Raw genomic sequence first — 27,638 nt, forward strand, 5'->3', positions numbered from 1 at the left:
AAACACAGTTATTACTAAAAGTTAAATTATATAAGCTTAGGATTCAATAAATTACACCGAAAGCAAAGATGATAAATAGCCAAAGCTCACCACTTCCTAGTCATTTACTATTATCTATGTTCTTGAGGTTTTTACCTCTATTGTATCTTTAATGGTGGAAATAGTAAAATAATGTAGAGCTATGCATCTCTTCCTAATTCTACACTCAGTAACATTACATTGGAAGCTTTAAATCAGAGCATTTATACCACAGAAATCAACAAATACTACAAATCAGGGATTGATTTATTGTGGATTGTCTCTAGACTTAAGAAAATAATAGAGAAAATGTAAATAATGCAGATTAAACTTAAAATGTCATGTTTATAGTTGGTACACTGTGAATAGCATAGAATTTGAGAAAATATTCTTCTAGTATTTGAAAATTTTCTTATTCAGTAGAGAAAGTACTCTCTTCATTGACAAACAAGTGAACTTCTATGTCATTGTTGTTTTAACTTTTATCTTATTCTTTTGTGTAAAGGAAAATATCAACCAACATTCAGGTCAGTAACCTACTTATTCATCAACTGCAACCACAGTTTGGCTGCAAATAAAAGCGTTCTATAAAATCAGGTTAAGCATTCTGTGATAACATACAATAAGGAGTATTGTATGTTCTATAATTCTTTTAAGTTGTATATTTTACTACTTGTAAATCAGTAAAATTTATAACAGACTTATAATTGGTTATATATCCACATGCATTTCTTCTCCAAAGAGCTGGTTGTTAAATATTTACCGGCACACCGCTGCCTAAGCCAAGAACAGAAACAGGTTAAACAGCCTCCTGGGCTTCTATCCCATAGGTTCACACCCTTATCTCAGCTCTTTAGTTTACCATTCTCCTGTCAAGAAGAAAACAAAGAATAGAAACGTTTGTACAATTAAATCAAAAGGAAAAGAAATAAATAAGATCTAAGGCAGATAATTTAATCTGCCTAATTCAGCCCTTCCTAAGAAGGCCGCCTCTCAAGTAGGAATGGCTTGAGGCTGATGTGACCACACCTACCATGTGGAAAAGCTGAGAGCAATCCTAACAGATGGCAGCCTTGGCACTGTAGCCTAATAAATATTCTCCCTTTTAATGAGTCCACATCAGATGGCTCCTTGGGGACAGTGGGGGGAGAAGCAGGGAACAAAAGCAGTTTCTCTTGCTTCCTGGTGGGATCTCATACATGTCTGGGGGTACATAACAAAAGATCAGTGAGCATTTCTGCCTTCTACCAAATGGAGTACACATGAACATCACAGCTTTGTGTACAATTATTTAAAATCATCAATACTTGTATTTGAAAACATCTTTGTAGACTTGGAACCAACCCAAATGCCCATCAATGATAGACTAGATAAAGAAAATGTGTCACATATACACCATGGAATACTTTGCAGTCATAAAAAATGATGAGTTCATGTCCTTTGCAGGAACATGGATAAACCTGGAAACCAGCATTCTCAGCAAACTAACACAGGAACAGAAAACCAAACACCTCATGTTCTCACTCATAAGTGGGAGTTGAACAATGACAACACATGGACACAGGGAGGGGAACATCACACTCTGGGGTCTGTTGGGGGTGGGGGGCTAGGGGAGGGAGAGCATTAGGAGAAATACCTAATGTAGATGACAGGTTGATGGGTGCAGCAAACCAACATGGCACATGTATACGTATGTAACAAACCTGCATGTTCTGCACGTGTATCCCAGAACTTGAAGTATAATAAAACAACAACAACCAAAAAGAAAACGTCTTTGTAAAGGTGAAATAAAATGCAAATACCAGACAAATATATGGAATCTTTAAAAATCCTGTTACTCAATGGTGTTGTTTGGTCTTTAGGCCAATGCTAATAACCAATACTAACCAGTAAGGAGTGTCCTTTAGTGCAGGAAAAAAAAGAAAAAAGAAGAACGCAGTGAAACTTTAAATTTTTCTTTTTGAATGGCCAGCTCTGTCTCTCATTAAATCAGATGACTGACTGACCATATTATTCTTGAGCTCCTGTGCATGTACCTATTCAATTTTTTTACATACTTCCACAAAATTGTATGTTCTATAGTTTTCATGAAACATACCATGAGTATTTTCCATTTGTTAGTCTTATTCCCCCCTACACGTTCTCCTTAATAATTTTTCTCTTTAAAAAAGCAAAAGTCCACCAAATATCTTTTATCTGAGTATCGTAAGGTAGAAACCTTGGGTATAAAGTCATTCCCAAATTAAAGGGAGTGCAGTTTTTCATTTATGAAAAAACACAACTGGGGGACATTTTAAAAAGGAGTCTTCAGGTTAGTTGCTTTTCAATGTCTTATTTACGGTATCATAAAAAATAAATATACAAGATGACTTATCTGGCCTCCAAATAAGAAATGAGTCAATGCTACCAGCATAAAATGTTCACATACCCACCCACCATAAAAGGGAAACTGGCCTCAGAACATCTTACAAAAAAGCATAATGTTATGGGCCAGTCTTGACAAATAGTGCTTTTACTTAATCAGTATGTTTTTGACAGCTAGGCACAGAACACTCCAGCAAGATTCCCCCAGTCCCTTAAAAAAGGAATGCATTTGGTGGGGGTCAGAATGACTCACTGAAAGGGTTGGAGCAGGGAAGAGTGAGAAATCCAATCAGCCTGGCATCCTTACAAGGTGTGAGCCTTGTGTTAATACTGTACAAAACAATTGTGTTGGTGATAGTAAGGATGAAGGAACAAGTGACATACTTTAAACTAGCAAAATAATCCGGGGAAAACCAAGGAGGTATTTCTACCTGCCAAGCTCTGCTAATTGCATAGAAAGAACATGTACTTTCAACCACAAAGACATTACATTTTCTTTTTAAAAATTTATTACTTTTCCTCCTCTGTAACTTGTCATCCCAGAGCAAAACTAAAGAACTCTTTGGTCATCACCCAATAACATGCCCTTTAAATAAGAACATTGAGGTATTATTTTCCCGTTTGACTCTTGATTATTAATTCACACCAGCTACCACCCCTTCATGAATCAGAAGGCTGAAGGAATACACTATACATTAATATTAAAATCTAAAGGAAACCAAATGTCAAATTACTGTGGTTTTAGCCACAGACATTTCTATGGCATGTGCAATCCCTGTAGAAGATGCTCCCGAGAAGTTCGACAGGCTGTGTTCACTACATCAAGAGAGAGCTATTACCCAACTCATAAAAATCTTTTTAATGTGCTGAACTCCAAAACTTTCTAAGAAATAAATGTTTTTAAAAAGGAGACTTGTGACTCTCAGCTTAAAATGGTGGACATCCACTGGTGCTTTGACCCTGCCGTTTGCCCAGAATAGCAGCCCCAGCTTGGCCTTCTCCACACCTTTGCGTGGTCTTCTCAACAGATACCACATATGCCAGGCCTCCCACCTGCAGTGGTACCCTGACCCTCTCAGCGTGCCAGCTGAGGCTTACATGTGCCCTGGATGGTTGCTTCCCGTTCACTTGACAACTATGAACAGATCCAACCTGGTGACCCAATGAACTCCACCATAAACTACTGAACCCTAACTGTTTAGACCATGGCTGATACAGTAATCAATATAGAAGCCTGAGGCCTCGGAAATGAAAACTATGGTAACCACTTCTGGTCTTAACTTGGACAAGAATCACCTATTTATTAAAAGTAGCAGCTTCTAGGTCATTTTTTTAATACCTAGAGGCACTAAGCCCCATAAGATTCTATTTTTCTACTTAGAGGTACAAGTGATGACACTTAACATTAGTTATTTCAGGTTAAGAGCTGTCCATAATGAAAACAACAACAACAAAATCCCTCAGTACTTTCTGCACACTTACTAGAAAGGCACAAAGAGAGCCACTACAGAGAAAATATGAATTGATTTTAAAAGTGGTTAGGTCATAAACACATTAGCTTTAATACAGAAGAACAGGACCTCAGGACCTTCAGTTATTATAGGTGGAAAACACTCTTTGCATACAGAACTTCCAGCTGTAGCAACACAACTCAGAAGGCTATATATTGCAATGTAGTGAGCTTGAGCTTTGGTGCTGCACAGATCTGGGTTCAAATCCCAGTTGTAGCACTTTTGAGCTTTGGTCAATTTACATAATATCTGAATTTCTATGTGTAATCTCTGAAATTCTATGTGGGAGGTAAACGTTACATCATCCATGATGATTGATAAGTAGCATACACTTCCCACATATAACTGAGGAAATTTAAAAAGATAAGCAACCAGTACAGTGATTAATTTCCCCCTTTGCTTCCTCATTTTATAGGTAAGAATACTGAGGCACAGAAATAAGGTTTTGCCAAGAGCACAGTAACTTACAAAGCTGAAATTAGGCTTAAAATAGTCTTGATTTTAAGAGTATGCAAACTTGGGAGACAAAGTTATGTACAACAACTAGTAGTTCTACTGGGAAGAATAACTTATTAAGTTATGGTATTAAGTACCATCTTATAAGTTTCTGATAAATACCATTCCCCATCAGACTGATGAGCTACTAAGTGCAATTTATGAGATTAAAAATTTAAATTTAACATTTTACATTTCCATAATACTTTATGCTTTATAAAGTGCTATAATCAATGTTATTCCACTTGATCACAAGAGTCTCATCTTTAAAAAAGGCTCATCTTTTAGTAATAGGAGTGACAGAATTTCATAAACTAAGAAATTTTAAAATATACATTTTAGGTATGGAAAAAAAAAAACAAATCATGACTAATTAATGATTTTGCTAAGTTTCTCAACTTTTAATGAAAACCCATTTTCCTTAATGGTATATATCATACAACAGAGGTTAAACTGAGAGATTTACAAAACATTCATTTTCCCAGGAAGAAAGCTGCTTGGACTTCTTGCAAAAAAAGCAAAGATAAGGATAGAATGTGAAAATAAAATTCATATGATCAAAGAAACAAAAGACTGCCATTAAGAGAGGGTAATAATTTTTCAAAATACATCTGCATACCTTATAGTTTCAATTAAATGGTGCTTCAATATTACAAGTCTAGACAAACTATATCCTCCCTCCAACCCTGTCTGCCCCCATCTCCTGAAACCAATGTAAACACACACACACACACACACACACATTTTTGTAATATAAAACTAAGTAAAATGATTTTATAGAAAGACTATTGGCTTTTCTATTCACGAAAAGTTTAAATGTCTACTGAAATATACTATTTGCTGTACATAACTTACTGGAATCTTACTCCTTTTCATACTAGTGAACGTGAGCCATGGAGGACTGTGTTTTGGATGGGAAATTCCATCACTTATCTATAGTTTAAGTGCATTATCTGACTGAATACATCTACCCTGTATATTCATAAGACACCATAGCATGGTAACATGTCAATTTTTACCCATTTTCTCCTTTAAAGACACTGACCTAGTACAGATCCTAATCAACTTACGCTTTCATTATGGCAAAATCTTCCAGTTCTTTTCTGATGACTGCTATCCTCTCCCGGTTTTGACCTACTGACTTGCACATTATGGCCAGACTGATAAAAGTAAATCTGCACTGTCACTTCCTTCTTCAAAAATCAGTAAAAGTTTCCAACTAATAGCATCCCATTTAAATTAATGGTTAGTTCTTACCGGCCATACACTTGATTCTTTCACTTCTTCACTTCACCTGAGACAAAGTCCATCATAATGCCGTATGTGAAGGACACGTTTTCCTTGAAAACTAAGATTTAAGTGCCAATTTAACTTTTCTCCCACACTTTCACTACAATATATTAACTTACAGCACCACCTATCTTTCAATAAAAGCTTAACCAAGAACTAGATTTACATTTAGCATAATGCCCGTAGGCTGGCCGATACAATTTAGTGTAAAATTAAGCCCAAAGTGCAAAATATTTTTTAAAAATCTAAAAATGAAAGTTTCATTCAACACTATATAAAACACCCATTAACAGTATATATAAAGTTCTTAGTAATGTTTCAAACCAAGGGGTCTGGCCAGTTGTATACCAATGACTTAAATTTAGCACAAAATAGTTAATGTAACTAAAAATTGCAATCAGTGAGCAGAGCCATTCTGACTTATAAATTCTAATATTCATTGATATTTTCACATCTAAGTGTTGACTGGAATATGTGTTGACTTTTCCTTAGAAGTATTCCCAATATTTTAGTCATTTTCTCTGTTCAAACAAGAAACAAAAATGAAGAGGTAGAAATTATTTTTATATCCTCTCGGTGTGATACCTATTATAAATAAATTAGTAGTATAATGTGAAAGGGGCCTGATAGTGTAGCACACAGTTCAAACCAAGTGTACCAAACTCCTTTCTCAGTGTTATTCTTTGATCTCAAACTACAACAAAATTCTTTTTAGAAATGAAAACTTCCTTATCTAAACCACCTCATCAGTATAGAAATACCAGAGAAAATATTTTTGGTCATAATGAACAAGCATTTGTACCAAAAGTTGAGAAGTCAAACCATGAGAGGCAGGTGATTATATGAAAAGCCTGACTGTGAGGTCCATGAAGAATTAAAACATCTTAAATTTATACAGCTATTTCCCTTGTACAGTTCAACTCTCTAAAGCAGGCTGAGTAAATATTAATGCCCATTTCACCTACAGGGAAACAGATGCACTACTGCTTATGTATGTCAGTTCATGAAAAGCAGAACTCTGAGCCAGGCTTATTTAAGGTTGCCTCATCATGTTCTGTTCCTCAGATATAAAAATTAAAACAAACAAACAACAACAACAAAAACAATGGCCCAGCACAGTAGCTTATGCCTGTGTAATCCCAGCACTTTGGGAGGCCAAGGTGGGTCAACTGCTTGAGCCCAGGAGTTTGAGACCAGCCTGGGCAACATGGCAAGACCCTGTCTCTAAAAAAAAATAGAAAAATTAGCCAGGCATGGTGACACATGCCTGCAGTCCTCAGCTACTCGGGAGGCTGAGGCAGGAGGATCACTTGAGCCTAGGAGGTCGAGGTTGCAGTGATCTGTGATCATACCACTGCACTACAGCCTGGGCCACAGAGCAAGACTCTGTCTCAAGAAAAAAAAATAATAATAATTTCGATTAAAACTGACCTTGGAAATAATTTAACATAAAAATTATTTTGAAAATAGCACTTGGTTATAATTTTCAGTGTAACTGTTAATATGACGAAAGTTTTGAAGACTTTTTAAAAATGGCTTGTTAAACTGAGTTGGATAGTTGGATTAAGCATTTTCTTAACAATTAATACACCAGGGTGCTAATTATTTTAGAAGGCTCTTCTGTTAGGGTTTATAATTCATCATGTCATACCACACAACTTGTACTATAGACTTCCTTCTGGTGATTCATGTCAGCCGACACTAACAAATCTTTTTGTGACAAGTTAAATTATCATTCATTACCGTCCAATTTAAATACAGTTATCTTGACAGTTATAGCAGAGTTGCCAAAAGAGAGAATAAGCTCTTCCAAACTTTATAATAATTAGTGAAAATTTCGTATTAGTGGAATAAAAAGAGTAGTTCTCATCTGTTTGGCTTCGTAAGTCTTCTATTCTCTTTCCAAAGTTTTACATTTCCTATTGGTTACTTTCCTAATGTCATACTAATTTGAAATTCCTTCTTTCCTCCTGTAGAGTCCTTTTTAAGGTGTTCTAGAAAAACTACTAATCAACTTCAAAGTTTACTGAACTTTTGTGTTTTAACATGTAAAATACAATTGAAATGTTCATATTTTCTCACATTTTACTGCACAATACAAAACTGATTTAAATGCATTAAGAAACAACATTTTCTTTTTAAATAAACACTAACAAAATGTTTGGCAAGAGATAACACAATTTATTTAAATATATTCTGACTCAGGATGAAGGCAAGCGCTTTACCTAGGTTTACATATTTTAGCTATAGATTTTCATTGAACCATTTTTCTGAAATGTCATTCTTCTCATTCATGCTTCTTTTATTCTCTCTTTAGAAGTTCACAGTGTTATACAAGTGAAAAACAAGACAGATAGAAACCACCCTAAACATAAGACTTTATGTACATAAAAAATTCAATAATGTTGCCATAACCCCTAATACAGTGTGATCCTATTTATTATCCAGAATAAAATTCTGTACATATTAAATTCTTCAAGTATATCTAGAGCAGTGCTTGTAAAAGTGAGGTCCCACTGCTAAGTTAATGGCCATCTCTTTGAAGATCACTTCTACCTTCAACACAATTATGGTAGAGTTCTAATAGTTTATTTTACATGTATTATACATTCTCAAATATTCTAAAATGCTCAAATGAGCCAAACATATACTTTGATTTACATCTAGTTGAATATTCCCTTTATACAGCACCAGAGGTTAAAAAATGGATCTGAGTAACCAAATATTCTCTTTCCTTTAATAGTTAGAGTTTATCATCATTTATTTCTATAACATTAAACCCAAACTGAAGATGAAGACACCCTGGGTCAAATGCTTTCATCTTAAATAAATAAACATTTCATCCACTTCATACTTAAATACCAAGTTGTTTTCCTCTAACACATGTTTCTTGGTAACAACTACTGAATCAACTAAGCTGAACACCAACTTCTTATCTTTGAGGACTAGGCAAGTCGGATAGGATTCTCTAGGTTTGCTTTAAAACTTTTAAGAAACCTGGTTGCCAGTTCGTCATCAACCACTCGACTGTCACTTGACATTGTGACTGTTATGAGCTGGCGCTGCTGCAGTTTGGCATTTCCCTCTTCATCCTCAGTGAGCTTCAGCACAGGTCGGAACCTCCCAACCGCCAAAATGCAGGCCTGAGGAGGGTTAATCACTGCAGTAAATTCGTCGATGCCAAACATCCCCAAGTTGGAAATACTAGGGGGGAAAGAAAAAGCTCTGAGGGAGGGACATCCTTAATCAAAGTTCCCTTTCCCCGAAGCACATATTTTATATATATTTTATTAGGCAGTATAGTAAGGCAAGAAAAAAATATATTAAGTAATGAAAAAAGGAAAAATGTAGTATTCACAAATAAATTAACTGTGTACATAGGAAAAATAAGACTCTACAGATAACTAGTAAAATTAGAAAGTAAATTTAGTTAAGTCATCAGATAAAAGGTCAATATAAAAATCCATTTTATATCTAGAGTCATGTCCCACATAATGAAAGATCACATATCCAATGGTGGTCTTACAAGATTATAATGGAGCTGACGAATTCCTATTGCCTAGTGGCATCATAGCTGTCATAACATATTGCAATTACTTTATTTTAAAAGTAAATTTAGTGCAGCCTAAGCGTACAGTGTTTATAAAGTCTACAGTAGTGTATAGTGATGTCTTAAGTCTTCACTCATTCACTGATTCATCCAGAGCAACTTCTAGTCTTGCAAGCTCCATTCATGGTAAGTGCCCTAAACAGGTGTACCATGTTTTACGTTTTACATTTTTACTGTACATTTTAAAAATGTTTAGATACCCAAATACTCATCATTGTGTCACAACTGCTTACGGTATTCAGTAGAGTAACATGCTGTACAGGTTTGTAGTCTAGGAGCAAACAGCTATATCATACAGCTAAGGTGTGTCACGCTGTACCATTTAGGTTTGCGTAAGTACACTCTATGATGTTTGCATGATGAAACTCCTAACAATGCATTTCTCATATCCCCATCATAAAGTGGCACATGACTCTATATATAAGTTGCTATAATTAGAAAATAAAAAATTAAAACAATATCATTTATAACAGTATCAAAAAACAAATACCAAAGAATAAATCGAATGAAATACATACAAGACCTCTACACAGAAAATTATAAAACATAACTGAAAGAAATCAAAGAACTGAATACACAATGGTTTCTACCATATTCACTGGTTAGAAGACTCAATATTGTAAGAATGTCAATTCTCAAACCATCAAAAGACTTAATGCAATCCCAATCAAGATTCCAGCAAGGTAGGGGTGTGTGTGTGTGTGTGTGTGTGTGTGTGTGAAAAATGGCAAATCAATTTTACAATTTATTTGGAAATACGAAAAGCCAGAAGACAATTTTGAGGGTGAATAAAATTGGAAGCCTTCATTACCAGCTATGAAGAGTTGTAGCTTGGTGGTAGTAAACAAAGGATCAACAAACAGGCCAGTGGAAAAGAATAGCATAGAACCAGACCAACACATATATAATCACCTTTTCAGTGCTATGAAAAAGGAGAAATCAATATTCATTACATGATGCTGTGTAAATTTACTATCCATGTGGGGAAAAAAGAGAACTTTAAACTTCACATTATTTACAAAATCCAATTTCAGATGAATTGTGATCTACATGTGAAAAGTAACATAAATGCTTTTAGAAGATAACACAGAAGAGTAACTTCATGACTCTGGGATAGGCAAAAATTCCTAACAGAAAATGAACTATAAAGTATCAACTATAAAGAAAAATATATAATCAACTATATAGAAAAGTATCAACTATATCAACTATAAAGAAAAATACTGATAAACAGGAATTCATTAAAATTCAGAACTTCCTTTCATTAAAAAAAATCACTGAGAGAGTCGCAAAGGCAAGTCGCAGAGTGTGAAAGCTATTTGAAACAATATATATCCTACAAAGGTCTGTGTATCCAGAAATAAGAACTATACATCATTTTTTAAATGAACACCAGACTGCAATGGGTACTTTATCTCATGAATTACCAGATACCCAAATGGCTGATGAGTGAAAAGTACTCAACATCACTAATTTGCATTTCCCTACAAAGAGTACCACTACACACCCCAATAATTGTTAAAATTTAAAACCTAACATTATTAAACACTGGCAAGAATGTGGAGCAATGGGAATTCTCAGGACTGTTGGTGGAGGTGTAAATTTGTATAACCATTTGGAAAATTGTTTGGCAGTATCTGCTAAAACTTCTAACTTAGGAATTATACTTTTAGGTCTATACAACAAAAAATGTACATATATTCACCATAAGACACCAATAAGCATGTTCATAGCACCATAATTTGTAATAGCACCGAACTGGAAGCAACACAAATGCCCATCAACAGTAAAATGAATTCTGGTATATTTATACAATAGAATATTATATACTGCAATAATAACAAATAAGTGGTTGCTTCACATAGCAATATAATATCACAGATATTAATATTGGGGGGTCAGATACTAAAGAATACATAATATTTATCATTCCATGTTAGTCAATGTCCAATGAACGTTTAGTTCAACACAAATAGGTTCCTACTAGCTTTAATATGAAAGCCTGACTAGTGTGAAGAATATTTCCAGATATTCTATTGTCTAAATATTTTTAGCTTAAATTTTAAAAAATATTTCAGATAAATGAAAGGCTGACAGGGTCTTTATAAGTCTTACATCTATCTGTTTGATGTTATGGATAATTAAGAGTTTAAATTTTACCTAAAAGATCCTCCTTGGTATTCTTCAGGCAACAATTTTCCATCTCTTGCTTTCTTTGATAGAGCCTGAGAAAAATACAAACAGAATAGGACAACCAACAAAATGTTACACAGTTGATCTTGTCATTTGAAATATTTGTAAGTCATACACTCTCATCTCTGATATGCCTTGATTTGATTTTATGTTACCTATATAAAAATAATTTTCTCTAATTATAAGAACAAACAAGAGCACAGATAATTCAAGAAACTAAAGCTGTTAATCAAAACTCTAGAAAAATTACTTCAACAATTTTTCAAATATGGGAATTACCCTGTGTACCACCAATTACTATGCAGAATGCTTTAGAGTTTCCTATATGCACAGTGAAATTTTCTATTTTGCCTATAAAACTTTATTGTAAGAAAAAAAAAAAACAAGAATACATTCTCATCAACCTAGTGTTTTTGTTGTTGTTGTTTTGTTTTTTGTTTTTTTTTTGAGAAGAAGTCTCACTCCGCCGCCCTGGCTGGAGTGCAGTGGCATGATTATGGCCTACTGCAACCTCCATCTCCCAGGTTCAAGCAATTCTCTTGCGTCAGCCTCCTGAGTAGCTGGGATTTCAGGTACCCACTATCACGCCCGGCTGATTTTTTTGTATTTTTAGGAGAGATGGGGTTTCACCATGTTGGTCAGGCTGGTCTCCGACTCCTGAACTCAAGGGATCCACCTGCCTCGGCCTCCCAAAGTGCTGGGATAACAGGTATTAGCCACCATGCCTGGCCAATCTAGTGTGTTTTAAATAAATTATCCAATGGCAACCAAAGTAGCATACCCACAATCCCACAACCAACATTCCGTTTTTATTTTTCAGAGTTTGCTCCATCTTTATGCACAATCTCAACCCCACACAATGGTTATAAAACATAAATTTTATATTTAATTGTTCAGTATTATATGCATCTTCTGTGTTGTCAGCCTTCAGAAATGATTTTTTAATGTCTGTTCCTAAAGAATGCATCTGCCTAATTTACTTGGTTATTTCCCAGTGTTATAATTTGGTTCATGGTTTTTTCTGAATTATTTCAGGTAAATTTTCAGAAGTGGAATTATAGTGCCCTAGAGAATAGACTTCTTTTGGTTCCTGATTCTACAGCTAAATCACTTCCTGAATAAGCTAGTCCAATTTATACTGCCACAAGGAATATAAGGATGTACTTGATTCTTATCACTCTTGACCATACTGATTTCTAAAAATCTTACAGAAGACAAGACATGACACATTAGTAAAATTTTCCTCTCACTTGTAATTGGAATTAACTATACTTCTGTTAATTTTTATTTTTCAGTGCTTAAAAGCAAGGGAACAGAGGTTGAGTCATCATATATAAAAACTTAATAATGAATTAAGAGGAAGGATACAGAAAAATTAGGTCACTGTCATTTGGGTAGATAAAATAAATGTGGAGTTTACTTAATATTTTGTATTGCATAGGCAACATAGGCACTATTACAATCACAGTTGATAACTTTAACTCATAGATGATTTAAATTTTTAAAATTAAGTCTTTAAAAATATCAAAAATCTAAAAACACATCACTGCAACATACTGCCAATGGAAAAAATTACAGGTGTATGCTGTTTGCAAAAAAAGAGATGAATTCTGACTTATATAGTTATTGGAATAACAGGAGAGAGAATAATCTACAAATGCATTTTTCCTCCCTTAAGCAATGTAACTGTTTACATGATTTGAAAAGATATATATATGAACTTTGAAAGGCATTTTCTAAAGGCAGATGATCTCAGCATTATCCTGATGAATTACCACACTCCAACAAATGAAAAAAATTCATTTTAATAACTAGATTGCAAGCACACATACTAAAAACAAAAACTCTGTAGATCCTAAATACATCAACAGGAAATTCCTGTCAGTGAACTCGAGTAAGAGTCTGAAATAGGTATGGAGTCTGAGAAGGACTGTTGGTTGTATAAATTTGTAATTATCACTGGGATCCCCTGGCAATGTGGACTCAAAATCAAAGTACATGTTACCTGAAGCATCCAGCTGAAAGAATAAAAAATGACCACTAAATATTTCTATAATACATCAAATGCCTTGCTAATTCATTCAAAAAAATTTACTGGGTACTTATAAGGTAAACTTTGCCTCTGCCTTTTAATACTGTTATAAGTAATGAAGAATTAAGAATAACACAGGATTCAAGGTGTGTTACTACATTACTTTATTCAAGGAATACCAACTTGAACTTGGCTGCAGTATGCCTACAGCCCCCACACTGGCATCCTTGGGATTACTGAGGGTCAAGAAGTAAATGCGTAGTACAGGTGTTCTTCACCTGGGGTTCATGGATGAATCTGTAGAGAGCCACAAACTCTTGAAAAATTAATTTCAATGAAATAGGTTTTACTGAAATTTGTTTTAAAATAAATTCACCAAGCAACTATTGTATCCCAAGCACTCTTCTAGAATTAGATAAATGGCAATGGACAGTGAACATCAGACAGTAGGGAACACAGAAGGGTGAACAAATAAATAAACAAGGTAATTTCAAAGACAAATAAACCATATGAAGACAATAAAACAGGGTAATGAGATAAAGAGTGTTAGGAAACTATTTCAGCTATGGAAGCTGCAGAAGGCCTAAGACATTAGCAACTGAACTGAGAAACCAATGATGAAAAACAGCCAGCCAAGTGACAATCAGAGGGATGTGTGTACTGGATAGTATGTCTCTTAGTGAGAATCCAGAGCTCAACCTGTCTATGATCCCACAGTCTCCTCAAAAAGTCTGCTCCTGCCTCACCAGGTAGAGAGCCTTGGTCTCTTTGCTGCAGGTTCTCTTATCCACTGCCTACTTGCTAAGACCACAACCTCACATTCCTCAGGGAATCTTCACTGCTTCTTTGGCAGAGTACTCTCCCGTGTGACTCAGGTCTCTTCTTTCTTAACTCTTTTTTTCTCCCAGTTGCATACAGTAGTTCCCCCTTATCTGTGGGGGATATTTCAAAGACCCACAGTAGGTGCCTGAAATGGCAGATAATACTGAACTCTATACCTACAGTCATGTGCCATCTAAGGACACTTAAGTTAACGACAGACATATATGACAGTGGTCCCATTAAGATTACAATGGAGCTGAAAAATTCCTATCACACAAATACGTACCACTGTAGCACTATTTCCTTATACTATTCAGTACAGTAATTGGTTGTATTGCAGGTTTGTACCATACAAAGCCTAGGCGTGTAGTAGGCTATCCCATCTAGGTTTGTGTAAGTATACTCTATGGTGTTCACACAATGACAAAATCGCCTAACCATGCATTTCTCAGAATGTATCCCTGCTGTGATGCATGACTGTACTCTTCTTCCTACGTATACATACTTATGATAAAGTTTAATTTAAAAATTAAGCACAGTAAGAGATTAACAATAACTAATAATAAAACAGAACAATTGTACCAATGTAAAAATCATGTGAATGTGGTCTCTCTCAAAATACCTTGTACAGTACTCACCTATTTTCAACTGTGGTTGACCACGGGTAATTGAAACCATGCAAAGTGAAACCTTGGATAAGACAGAACTACAATATCTCAAATTCCAAACCAAAAGATTGGTCTTACAGACACAGAAAACAAATGATTGTACTCCTTTCGTCTACCTGGCAAATCAACTAATTATGGTGCATTTGGTATAACTGTTGAGTCCTTAGCTATTCTTCTTGTTCATTTCTGAAAGTTCAGGAGCTGCTTCTCAAGTATTTTTTATTTTTAGAGAAAACATTACTGATTCTAGAAGGCTGATAACCTGACCACTATAGTCATACAGTAGTTATGTAACTAGTGTGAAAGCAGCAGCAAAGCTAAGTGGTTGGGAGCAGGCTCTAGTCTACAGTCTGATTGGGTTCAGATGCTGGCTACATCACTTAGTAAGATTTGGGGCAAATTATTTAACTTCTCTTTTTTTCCCATCAGTTGCTTCATCGACCATATCAAATTATTATCTTGTACTTGATAGGGTAGTTTTAAAGAGGATTAATATATATAAAAGGCTTACAGCAAAAACTGGTACAAAGTATGCCAGGTGCTATTATTGTTAGAGTTGTTAAAACTGTTAAACTGTACAAATACTTCTAGAACTTGCATGTCTTTAAATAAGAAAATTACAAATACTACATTCATATATGAATTAGTCATATATTTCTCTCTGGTCAGAGCAGATTTTACCCTGGAATTAAAATCATTCTAAATTTTATCTGTTTAAATACATAAACATTCATAAACTGTTTAAATACATAACCTTTTTAATACATAAAACCTTTTAATAAGCCACAGTACAAAGTTTGATGTAGAAATACTGACAAGACTCAAACTGTATAAAATGGCACTATTCCATAAATGGAACATTTACTGTCTACCCTTTTTGGTGGATGGGGTAAAATATAACAACACTAAAGCACAGGACAGAAAATGCATTTATTACCAAAGATGACCCACTACTATACTTGGACACTCAGATAGATGCTGGTTTTTTTTTTGTTTTTTTTGTTTTTTGTTTTTTGTTTTTTTTTGCACAGTAAAGCTGAATTCAATATAATCTTGCTTAACTTGGAATTGAGTCAAAATCTACATTGGATGTGAAGAACACACACACACACACAAACACACACACACTCAGGGTTTCTACTTGGTGCATACATATTTTTAACGACTATTCGTGCACAGCAGCTAAATGAACATATCTCTATAGAGCCTATCTAAAATACTTAGTTTTTAAGCCACCATTTAAACAATCCAAGATTTAAGTTTTTAAAATAATCATGCTTACAAGACAAGCCATTTCAACAAAAAACTAATTTTGCAGGAGCTCAGATCTCTCTCTTACACACACACACACACACACACACACACTTTCTTTTTCTCTCTCTCTCATGTAAACTAGAGAACTAATACGCTAAATAGGCCATGCAAGGCACCTGTTTCTCATGAGAGGCCTCAATGTGCTTCAATGTCCCCTTATTTTTTCTGAGTACAACCAAAGTGATTACATGCATCTGGTTGTTATGCTCTGTACCACATGACACATTGGCCTGGCATGAGAGACTTGCCCAGCTAGAGTACTTCATACAAGAAAGTACTACTTGGGGACCAAATCAAACCCTCCTTTTTGGTAACTTTGAGGGAGAAAATGACAAAAGAGAGGTAAAGAAGTGAATGATTAGATAGGAAAAAAGAAAGGTAAACAGTAAAAGCAAGGAGAGAGGTGGTATAACAGATCATTAAGTAGTGGCTCTAGAATCTAACTGCCTGGGTTAACTAGTCCTCACTGCCTCTGCTTTCTAGCTGTACTGCCTCGGGCAAATTTATCAAAGTTGCTAAAACTCCATCTCCTCAATTTCATGGAGAAATTAAGGTTCCAATTGGACTGGGTTAATAGGATTAAATGAAGCACTTAGCCCAGTGCCTGGCATCACTAAGAACAAGAGTGAAGAGAGCAGAGTGGGAAAGAGAAGCAGGTAGAATGAGAAGCAAACAGGGGCAGCCAGAGCTCGGCAAACCCTGAGTCCCTGCTGGGGGTTACAGGAAATGCCTAAGGCCCGCCAGAGACCATTACACTCCAGAGGGTTATGACTGCCCTTCCCATTGCTGTGAGACCCAACTGAGAGGCTGGTGAGACTGCCTCCTTACCTCGTAAACTTACAGTCTTCAGGATGCAAGGAATAGAGGAAGCTAACATAACTACTTAAGAGTTATGTATTATAGTAGTAAAATTAGTAAATTGCTCAGAATCTAGGAAATCTTCCCATAATGGTTAATTTTTAAAATTTAATGTATATAAAAATAAGGAAATTCTAGCTGCGCAGTAAAGTTCCATAACATTATAATAGTACTTTTTATTTTACGGGTTGTTTCAACACTTAATCTCATTTAACCTTTACAAAACACAGACAAAAGTATTCTCATTGTTGCTGAAAACCCTTGATAAATATAAGGAACATACTATATCTCAGCAAACCAATCTCTATTACTTTGACTTTTGAACTGACCAAATTAATGCTATCCTTCTTTTTTCTTTCTTTTTTCTTTTTTTTTTTTTGAGATACAGCATCTTGCTCTGTCATCCAGGCTGGAGTGCAATGGCACGATCTCAGCTCGCTGCAATCTTTGCCTCCCAGGTTCAAGCAATTCTCGTGCTTCAGCCACCCGAGTAGTTGAGATAACAGGTGTGTGCTACCATGTCCAGCTAATATTTGTATTTTTAGTAGAGATGGGGTTTCACCATGTTGGCCAGGCTGGTCTCAAATTCCTGCAAGTGATCTGCTTGCCTCAGCCTCCCAAAGTGCTGGGATTACAGGCATAAGCCACCATGTGCAGCCTCATTTTTCAATTAACAATTCCATTTTTATCTATACAAACACTTTCTGCAAATCTTTTCAAAGAGGAGTGAAGAAAGACCTAAAAATATTGATTCTAGTAGGTTCACCTTTAATTATATCTACCTCTAAAATTCCAAGTAAACTCAGTATTTATGGGTATGCTTTTAAAATCAGATTAACTTGTACTTATTTCTTTTGAGCAAGAAGGTCTACACATTTATGTACTGTCAGCTCTCCAAAGAAATCTTACCTTCTAAATTGTTCTACCACTATACATACAACAGGTCCTTGGCAAATGGAAAGAAATCACTTACCCAAATGAATCAGAAATTTTTGATGCAATCACTTTAAGACTTGTGATACTTCTGTCAAAAAATACCCTCGGAAATTACTGAGGCTGTCAAAGCTGCCCTACTGCCTGTGTTCTTGCCTATTCGATGTGCTATTTTTTGGTGAAATAAGATTCCTACACATTGGAGTTACAAAAACTGCTTTTCAAGAAATCCTGAAAAAGTAAAATAACTTTGCTTCTGGAACACTAAGTCCACTTTTTTTTTTTTTTTTTTGAGATGGAGTCTCATTCTGTTGCCAGGCTGGAATACAGTGGCGCAATCTCGGCTCACTGCAACCTCTGCCTCCTGGGTTCAAGTGATTCTTGTGCCTCAGCCTCCCAAGTAGCTGGGATTACAGGCACGTGCCACCACACCCAGCTAATTTTTGTATTTTTAGTAGAGATGGGGTTACACCATGTTGGCCAGGTCGGTCTCAATCTCCTGATCTCGTGATCCGCCCACCTCGGCCTCCCAAAGTGCTGGTATTACAGGTGTGAGCCACTGTGCATGGCCGCTAAGTTCTTTTAATGGTCTCAGTTTTAGAGAAGAAGTAAATATACTTTAAGAATAAAATGTTATTAATATTGAGGTCTATTACCACTTCCATAGAAATACAGTTTCAGCTTAACTTCAACTTTAAAACCTACCTGATATAGCATCTTTAGGGTTGAATTCTGGACTTTGGAAAATAAAGTTTGTCTTTAGCATGATATTGTTCTATTTACATGTTATCTCTTAATTTTTGAATATTAAATTTTCTTACAATGGGTCATACTTGGATAAAAACTTTAAAAACCTATAGATACGTGACAATCACTTGATGAAATAACTCTCCCCACATACAAAAAAATCACAGTCTGACTAGATTACGTCAAGACTTTATCAGAAAGTAATTATCCAAAAGTATATGCTAACATTTTGAAAGCACACTCTTCCTTAAGACATACCTTTACAGAGTCAGCAATTTCCTGGATACCCTTAGCGGCAGCATCTTTTATGATTGGTGTAAGTAAGCCTTTATCTGTTGCCACAGCCACTGAAATGTCAATAAACGGCAGTTGCTTTGGGCCCTCTCCATCCCAGCTTACATTAACATCTGGCATTTGCTAGAAATAGGAAAAAAAAAAATCTTACTAAAAAAGTGGCTTTAGAACAAGGCAGTTACAGAAAAATAAAATTACTGTGCATTTTCCAAAGTGAACATAGCTAGATAAGAGGAAATAAGTAAAAATTTGGTTTGAAAAAATGGTTTGGAGTTCTGTCAATTATCTTTTATGTCTGCCAAGAATAATTAAACATACTACCTTTTTGAAGGAAGTTTGAAGAAATTATGATGAGGTACATGCTTTGATCTCTTTATATCCTAGTGGGGAAAAAAGGGCTTTCTTTCCTGATTGCTAGAAGTTATTTAATGTCTGTTGTACTTCCTACCTCATATGGTAACGAACATGATCTTGAGGTGAGGAGGAGAGTGGAAAAGGGTAACGATATAAGATCATATTATTCCTTTCTAGCTCAGCTCTGGGATATATATCAGCAGGCCCTCAAGAAATTACTTCCCTATTTAAAAGAGATTTCATCAAATGACAAAATGCCTGGAAATCCTGTCTATTAATAATGTTGCCTTGTATTACAGGTGAAAATGATGCTGAAAAACAGAAACTGGAAAGAATTTCTGTACTCAAAAATTCTTTGCTTTTTAAAGAAAAAGATCCAGGCCTCCTGGCGTGTCATTTAAGCATGGCAATACACAATTTGATTCTACTCTATCTATCCCATTTTACTTGTGACCACTCCCCTGAGATGGATTTTCCACTGTCATGCTATGCTCATTTCCATTTCAAGGCTACCTTCACATTGCTTTTCAATTGCTCTTCCATTTTTCCATCTTTCAAGGCTTAGTTCCTTCACTCATTCAGCAATATCACTATGTTAAAAGAATAAAGTCCCAACCCCTCAGAAGATTTGAAATTCTTCATAGACAACGCTAAAGTAAAAGAGAAACTAAACAAAACCCTCATGAATGAAGAATATCTGGCAAATAAATTTAATTACAAAACGTAAAGAAGACTTATGGGACATGGTCAAAATTGTATTAAAAATCTATTATCTTAGGGCAACCCGCTCGGGTCCCCTTCCATGCTGTGGAAGCTTTGTTCTTTCCCTCTTCACAATAAATCTTGCTGCTGCTCAAAAACAAAACAAAACAAAACAACTATTATCTTAAACCTTATTAAAAAAATTAAAATGAATTACACATTCAAGTTTTCTAACCAAAATGAATCTAAGGAAATGAAGGAAAAAATACATAACAAAACAATATAAACTAAGAATATAAATATGCAATAGAAGTGAGAGTTCAGAATAACCCCAGGCATTGAGGATGTTAAAATAATTATAAGAAACAAATTTAAATTACTCTAGGCTAATAAGTTTGGGAATCTAAATTAAATGAGTGATTTTGGGGGAAAATATTAGCTTTTAAAATTGATTTTTTTAAAAAGCTGAAAATTAAAACAGATCAGTAATTATGGCAGGGAAAAAAAAAGGGAAAGCTGCCAAGATCCCCTCCTCAAAATAGAAGCAGGTTCAGATATTTTTACTGAATTCTATGAAACTAGAAAATATAAAAAATTTTATAATATTGAAATGAATACAGAGGAAAGAAAAGAAGAAATAATCCAAATTCATTGAATGAAGCCAATGATTAGGGGAAAAAGGTCTGATAATGTTGGCACATAATTTAAATTACCACTACTTAGGACTCCAGATACAAAAATTATCCAATGAAATATTAACAAATAGCTTATGCCTATTAGAGATTTATTTAAGGAGTGCAAAAATGATTCACAGTTAATGATATTAATCACAAGAGTCAATTAATAATTAAATCATTAATATAATTAAAAATATTTCATCAAAAGAGAAAAGTTATATGAATAATTAGATAATGCTGAAAATGCATGCTTTTTAAGTTCTGTATTAACGTATTTTTCAGAATCCAGAGTGCTAACCATTACACCATGGAACCCTCCTTAATGTATTTTTCAAGAAATAAAAACAAGTTAATTATAAATGTACTTTAAATACAGTCTGTTAACAAGCAGTGATCCCAGAAAATAGCCTCATTACAGAAAGAAGGCATGATGAAAAATAGTGCCAGGCAGGAAGGCAGGAAGCCAGGGTTCTAGATTTACATCTAAAGGCAGCTAGGTTTACATCACCTCCACTGAACTGCAGGCTCATATGTTCACCTGCCTTCCTGCCACCTCCACTGGAATATCTGTTAGGCTCCTCAAATTTAACATGTCTAAAACCAAACTCTAGATTCCTCACCCCAAAGCTATACCCCTCCCAGTTTTCCCAATGTTAGTACATGGAAAACTCATTCCTCCCATCGCTTGGGCCAAAATGCTTGTTCCTTTTTCTCACACCCCATATCCAATCCATCAGCAAATCCTGTTGGCTCTACTTCTGAAACATAACCCAAATCTCCACTTCACTCTAGCTCCATTTGCTACTACATTTGTCCAAGCCACAGTCATCTTCTAAAGCCTCCCAGGGGAGCTCATCGTCTCTTCCCTTGCCTCTCCACAGGCCGTATTCTACACAGCACCCAGGGCAGCCTCTCCTTTTCCTTTCTCAAGTGTAAGTCGATCACATTAGTTACTTGTTCAAAACCCTCCAAAGGCTTCCTTCTCACCCATAATAAAATCCCTAGTCCTCACCATGTCCAACAAGGCCTCATGTACTTGGGGGGTTCCCCTTCATGCTCTCCCACTGTTATTTAAATCTTATCTCCCGCCCTTTCCACTCTAGGCACACTCCACCCTCAGCACCATATCTTGAGTTAATGCAATCCTCTATTCACAGCCTTGGTGTTTGCTGGTCCCTCTGTGTGGAACGTACTTTCACCACATACCTGTGTGGCTCACTCCCTCTGTTTTCTCAGGCCGTATCTAAATTATCACCTTGTCAGGGGGGCTTCCCTCGCTTCCCTTTTGAAAGAGCACACCTCGTTACTTTGTCCCCTTATCCTTTCTTTTTCTCCTCAGTACTTTCATCATCTGATATATAATAGTGTTTGTCTCCTCCAACTAGAATATAAGCCCCAGCGAGAGCAGAAATCATGTAAGCTTTGGTTTACTGCTATCTGTCTAATGCCTAGAATAAATGGTTTTTATTCTGCTCTACTTCGTTGTGAGCCCTTTTCATTTACAGTTTCTTCATTAGAAAAATGAGAGAGATCAAATGATAGGATATTTTAGCAAGACAATTATAAAATTTTTGTGATTTAAAAATAAGAGTTCTATTTGTCATTGTAAAAATTCCATGACATGAAACTACTTTAGAAGACAAAATCATTTGAAGTCTGCTACTTACTTTAAGGGTAACAGCTGCTGCCTTGATGATAAAATCATTTACTGATACTTTAATGTCATCTGAAAGAAAAATAAGCTTAGTAAAATTAGTATTCCTAATACAACTTTAACATTGACCATTACAACTTCAAACTTGTAAATTATGGAATGTACTGACAAACAATGATAAAAAAATTACAAGCTTTTGTTTGCTTAGTCAATAAGGTTCCCATGATTAGAAAAACTTACGTGAGGTCCTGGATAAATAATATTAACCATTAATGTAAGTTTATTTCTGGGCTTCGGTTATCAATTTTTTAAACTGTTTAGATATCATATACAAGAACCTGAAGGACATATTACAAGCATAATCAGAAAAAAAAGAACTAACTCCTATGTCTCAAAAAAGACAAATGGTCTCTCTGTGGTGTGTGCAGTCAGGAAGTTTACAAGATGATTCAGTTTCTTCCTCGTTCTTTTCAAATGCACTTATTCTCTGTATGCTTTATAATATATTGATTATACTAGAACAGTGACACATGTAGGTACTTTATATAAACAGTTATATATACATATATGAGAGAGTGTTCAAAAATTTCTTTTTACTAATGGGGTGTAGGTGAAAACAAATTTAACTGCTTTTTAACTTAACAAAACAGGATATAACAAAAGCCAAAGATGAAGCAATGCTGGCATAGGTCCTAGTGTGATGAATAAAATGAGGTTCTCTGTCCATACTTTCATGGTGAATGCATTTGAATCAATTTCTTTGCAGTATACGTAATGATTTTAAGATAAAGCTAGGGTCCTCCCACTTCCTACAGAGCTGATCATAACTAAAGTATTTGTTTATGTCTTTGCATTTGCCACTGCACATAACAATGTTGGAAAATGTAAACAACACTCGATTCTTTCTTGCAAGAGCTTATAGAAAAAGACTTTAAGATCAAAATCTAGTCAATGGTATGTGGCAAAAAACCTATCCTATTACTAAAGTATCATGGAATTTTACATGAATAACAACTCATTCCAAAGGCATCCTAGAGACTTCAGAAAGGGATTAGATGAATTACCATAAATCTAAATACTGTCAAACTGTCACAGTAACTGTCAGGTGCAAAGTATCAAAGCTCCTCTAATTCAGAATTCCAGAAATATGTAAACATTTTGGCTTAAATTCCCTTTAGGAATAGAGATATAAATGGACTTACAGTGCTTAGAGGCTTTTAATGATAACCACATAGAAAAGATTTGGTCTGTACAAATTCAAATGTAACAGCTCATGAACTTACTCTGCTTACCTTTCATGGCTCTCTCAGCCTTCTCCCCACTTTATCTACTTACCCACAGGTATTCACAGTGAAGACTTCTAAAACCATCTGCCAGCTAATGACCCCCAAACCTACCACCTAAGTGCACAGTCCTCATTTAAAATTCTGTATTCAGCATACTCCCACATTTAGGAACATTCTTGAGTTAAACGAAACATATTCTTTTACTGGCCTCTACCTATGTCACTATACTCTCCTGGTTTTCTTCCACTTTCTGCCCACTCACTCATTTTTATTCCTTTCCTCTCAATGTTGGCATCTCCCCAGCCTGGAAGTTCCAGTTCCATTTCCAAGGTTTTGATACCATTTATATAATGATGACTCTTCCAAATTCTACCTCTAATTCTGAGATACTGAAGCTTCAGACTTGTATATCCAACTTCTCACAAAAAATTTCTACTTGCATCTCTAACATGCATCTCAAATCTAACATGTGTAAAGTAGGTTTCTCTTTGAATTCTTTATTTTTAACTCTTTATAATGGAGATTTTCCAAACATATTGAAAGGAGATGTTGTTACATTTACTGAGTAGAAAACAGTTTGTAAGGTAATATCAAACATTCTCATTTACACATTGTCCAGACAGAAAAGCAAAGTGTGAAGCATGCATATAGAATGTTATATATTGTAACTTTATACGAGAAAGAGGAGTGAACACAATGTGGGGTGTAAAGATTTTTAAGAAAATTCCTAATTACAAGGGTGTACCAAAACCAGACCATGCAAAGATAACAAATTAATCCACATCTCCTCTGAAATACTGCTGTTTTCTGCCTTATTAGAGTAAGAAAACAGGAAAGTGATTTCCACATTAACCTCTATATCATGACTAAGCAAGTATGATCTGAGAACTACAGGAGTGTTTCCAGGGTTCATTTTTTAGAGATTTATCACTTTCTCTAATATAGCTTTCCATTTAGTTCCTTGAACTTTTAAAAGCTCTCAAGTTGTCTTTATATGAAATCCTGAAGATCTGTATATAAACTGAAAAACATCCTGCTTTCACCTTGGATGTAGAAAGTTACAAAAGAAAGTTGCTCCCATCCTGACAGGGTGAAAGAAAAAGCAGGATAAGTTACAAAATCATAACTTTTCTTAAGCTCATTAGGGAGCTGAGGTTACAAAGCAAACAGGTGAACTGAATGCCAAAGAGTGATAATCCACTCAGGGGAGAGACAAACACAGGAAGTAAATACCCACTGTCAGAGTACAGGAGTGAAGAGGGCAGAGTATGGTACAACATGCACAAACAGATGCGGACTAGCAGCAGAGAAATGGAAACTAAAAAAACATTCAATTGGAAATCCAGAGGGGAAAATCCATGCTAACCAAGATAAAAAATATATATATTTTGCTAAGCTTTGCAGACACAACTAGGAAAATAAATCAGTGAACTTGAAGCTAGGTAAACAAAAATTATCCAATATGAAACATAAAGAGAAAAAAGAATGAACAAAAGGAATAGAGCATTTAAGAGCTTTGGACAATTCAAAAAGTCTAACATTTAAAATTGGAGCCCCAAAGAGAAACCACATGAAACAGAAGATATCATTAAAAATAACTGGAAAATTTTCACAATTAAAGGAAGACAACAAACCATACATCTAAGAAGCTGAGAGAAACCCAAACAGAATAAATACAATAGGAAAAAAAAAAATATAGGCATACAATAGCCAAATTGGTAATGGAGAAAATCTTGAAAGCAACCAGATAGGGGGAAAACATCATATACAAGGGAACAAATATTAAGAATGGCAGCAGGCATTCTAAGACAGAAAATAATGAAATAGTATCTTTATTTAAAGAACTGAAACAAAAACCCTATTAACTCAAAAATCTATATCCAGCAAAAATACTTCTTAAAAATGATGAAGATACATCCATTAGGGTGACTACTATCAAAAAAACAGAAAATAACAAGTATTGGCAAAAATGTGGAGAAATTTCAACCTTTGTACACTTCATTGTTGTTTCTGGAGACAGGTCTTGCTCTGTCAGCCAGGCTAGAGTGAAGTGGTGCAATTATAGCTCACTGTAACTTCCAGCTCCTGGGCTCAAGCAATCCTCCCACCTCAGCCTCCCAAGTAGCTGGGACTACAGGCATATGCCATCTGCCTGACTAGTTTTTCAATTTTTTTGTAGAGACAGGGTCTTGTTCTGTTTCCCAGGTGGGTCTTGAACCCCTGTCCTCAAGCGATCCTCCCACCTCAGCCTCCCAAAGTGCTAGGATTACAGGGATGAGCCATCATGCCTGACCCATTGGTGCGCCCTTAGTGGGAATGCAAAATGGCACAATCACTAAGGAAAACAGTATGGTAGCTCTTTAAAAAATTAAAAATAGAATTATCATATGATCCAGTAATTCCACTTCTGGGGATATACCTAAAATATTTGAAAACAGAGACACAAAGAGATATTTGTACAGCCATGTTTGCAGCAGTATTATTCACAATAGCCAAAAAGTAAAAACAACCTAATGTATTTATCCATTAACACATGAATTAACAAAGTAGGGTATATACATAAAATGGAATATTGTTCAGCCTTAAAAAGGAAATTTTGATACGTTTTGCAACATGCACGAACCCTGAAGACATAATGCCAAGTGGAATAAGCCAGTCATAAAAGGACAAGTACCATATGATCCCACTAATATGATGTACTTAGAATCATCAAATTTATAGGAACAGAAAGAAGAATGGTGGTTTGTCAGGAGTGGTGGGAAAGAGGAATGAAGAGTATACAGAGTTTCCATTTTGCAGGATGAAAAATGTTCTGTAGATGAATGGTGGTAATGGCTGCAAACAATGTAAATGTACTTAATGTCAATGAACTAACTGTACACCGAAAATGGAAGACTCATGTTATATATCCAACTACAATTTAAAAAATTGTTTTAAAAAGGAAAAATGTGAAAGACAAAACAGACTTTTTCAGACAAAAACAGAAAATTTATTGTCAGTTAATCTGTACTATAAAAAGCATTAAAGGAAGTTCTTCAGGTAGAAGAAGTATAATAGCAGACAGCACTTTAATTCTATACAAAGAAATGAAAAAAGGTACAGATAAATATAAAAGACACTTTTCCCCTCATTTTAAAACTCCAAAATAGTTGATTTGCTAAAGCAAAAAAAACATTAAACATGTATTCTGGGGCTTATATCATATAGAAGTAAAACATGACAACAGCAGTACAAAATATGAGAGGGAGGAAATGCAAGTATATAGTTATGAGGTTCTTATATTAAACATGGAGTGGGGTGTAATCAGGCTGTGATAAATTAAAGAATTATATTGTAAACCCTAAGAAAACCACTGCAAAGACAGATAAGAAGAGAAAAAAGGAGATAAAATGAAGAAATACAATGGAATGATAACAAAGTAAGTAACCAAAAAGATAAGGAAAGAATAAAAGAGGTGGGACAAAGAGAACACAAAGAAAGAACAAAATGGTAGATTTAAATCCAACTATCCCATTAAATGTGAGTGGTCTAAACATCTTAAGAGACTAAAGAATTGGATAAAATAGCAAGAACCAACTACATGCTGCCTTCAAGAAACCTATTTAAATAAACATATTTACATTTAAAAAGTAAAAAGATGCAAAAAGATATACTATAGAAACACAAGTCAAAGAAATCTGTAATGGCTACAGATGTGATAAAGAAGGCTTGAGGATAAGGAATATTACAAGGAATAGATAAGGACATAACATGACTGGTCTGTTCAAGAAAACATAAAATTTCTAACTGTGTATGTGGCTAATAATAGATCTTCAG

General features: G+C 35.1%; 1 protein-coding gene across 4 annotated transcripts in view; it reads right to left on the reverse strand.

Annotated features, from left to right (window-relative positions):
• PDHX (pyruvate dehydrogenase complex component X) overlaps positions 1–27,638 on the reverse strand; it is an 83,972-nt gene that overhangs the window by 7,724 nt on the left and 48,610 nt on the right. The window contains exons 8-12 of one of the 4 annotated variants that reach the window (XR_003722578.2): positions 22,550–22,608; positions 19,114–19,272; positions 11,449–11,513; positions 1,052–1,221; positions 782–887 (exon numbers count right to left, since the gene is read on the reverse strand). Coding sequence is in view for 3 of the 4 variants with exons in the window: in XM_015114539.3 (XP_014970025.3) it covers positions 8,624–8,882; positions 11,449–11,513; positions 19,114–19,272; positions 22,550–22,608 (542 nt within the window). In the remaining variant the exon portion in view is untranslated. Of the gene's footprint in view, positions 1–781; positions 888–1,051; positions 1,222–7,838; positions 8,883–10,020; positions 10,211–11,448; positions 11,514–19,113; positions 19,273–22,549; positions 22,609–27,638 lie in introns of those variants that run through there. The other 3 variants (XM_028833522.2, XM_015114539.3, XM_015114540.3) reach the window with 3 other exon arrangements.

The sequence above is a fragment of the Macaca mulatta genome, chromosome 14, assembly GCF_049350105.2.
Source record: "Macaca mulatta isolate MMU2019108-1 chromosome 14, T2T-MMU8v2.0, whole genome shotgun sequence".
In the NCBI taxonomy this organism is placed as follows: Eukaryota; Metazoa; Chordata; class Mammalia; order Primates; family Cercopithecidae; genus Macaca; species Macaca mulatta.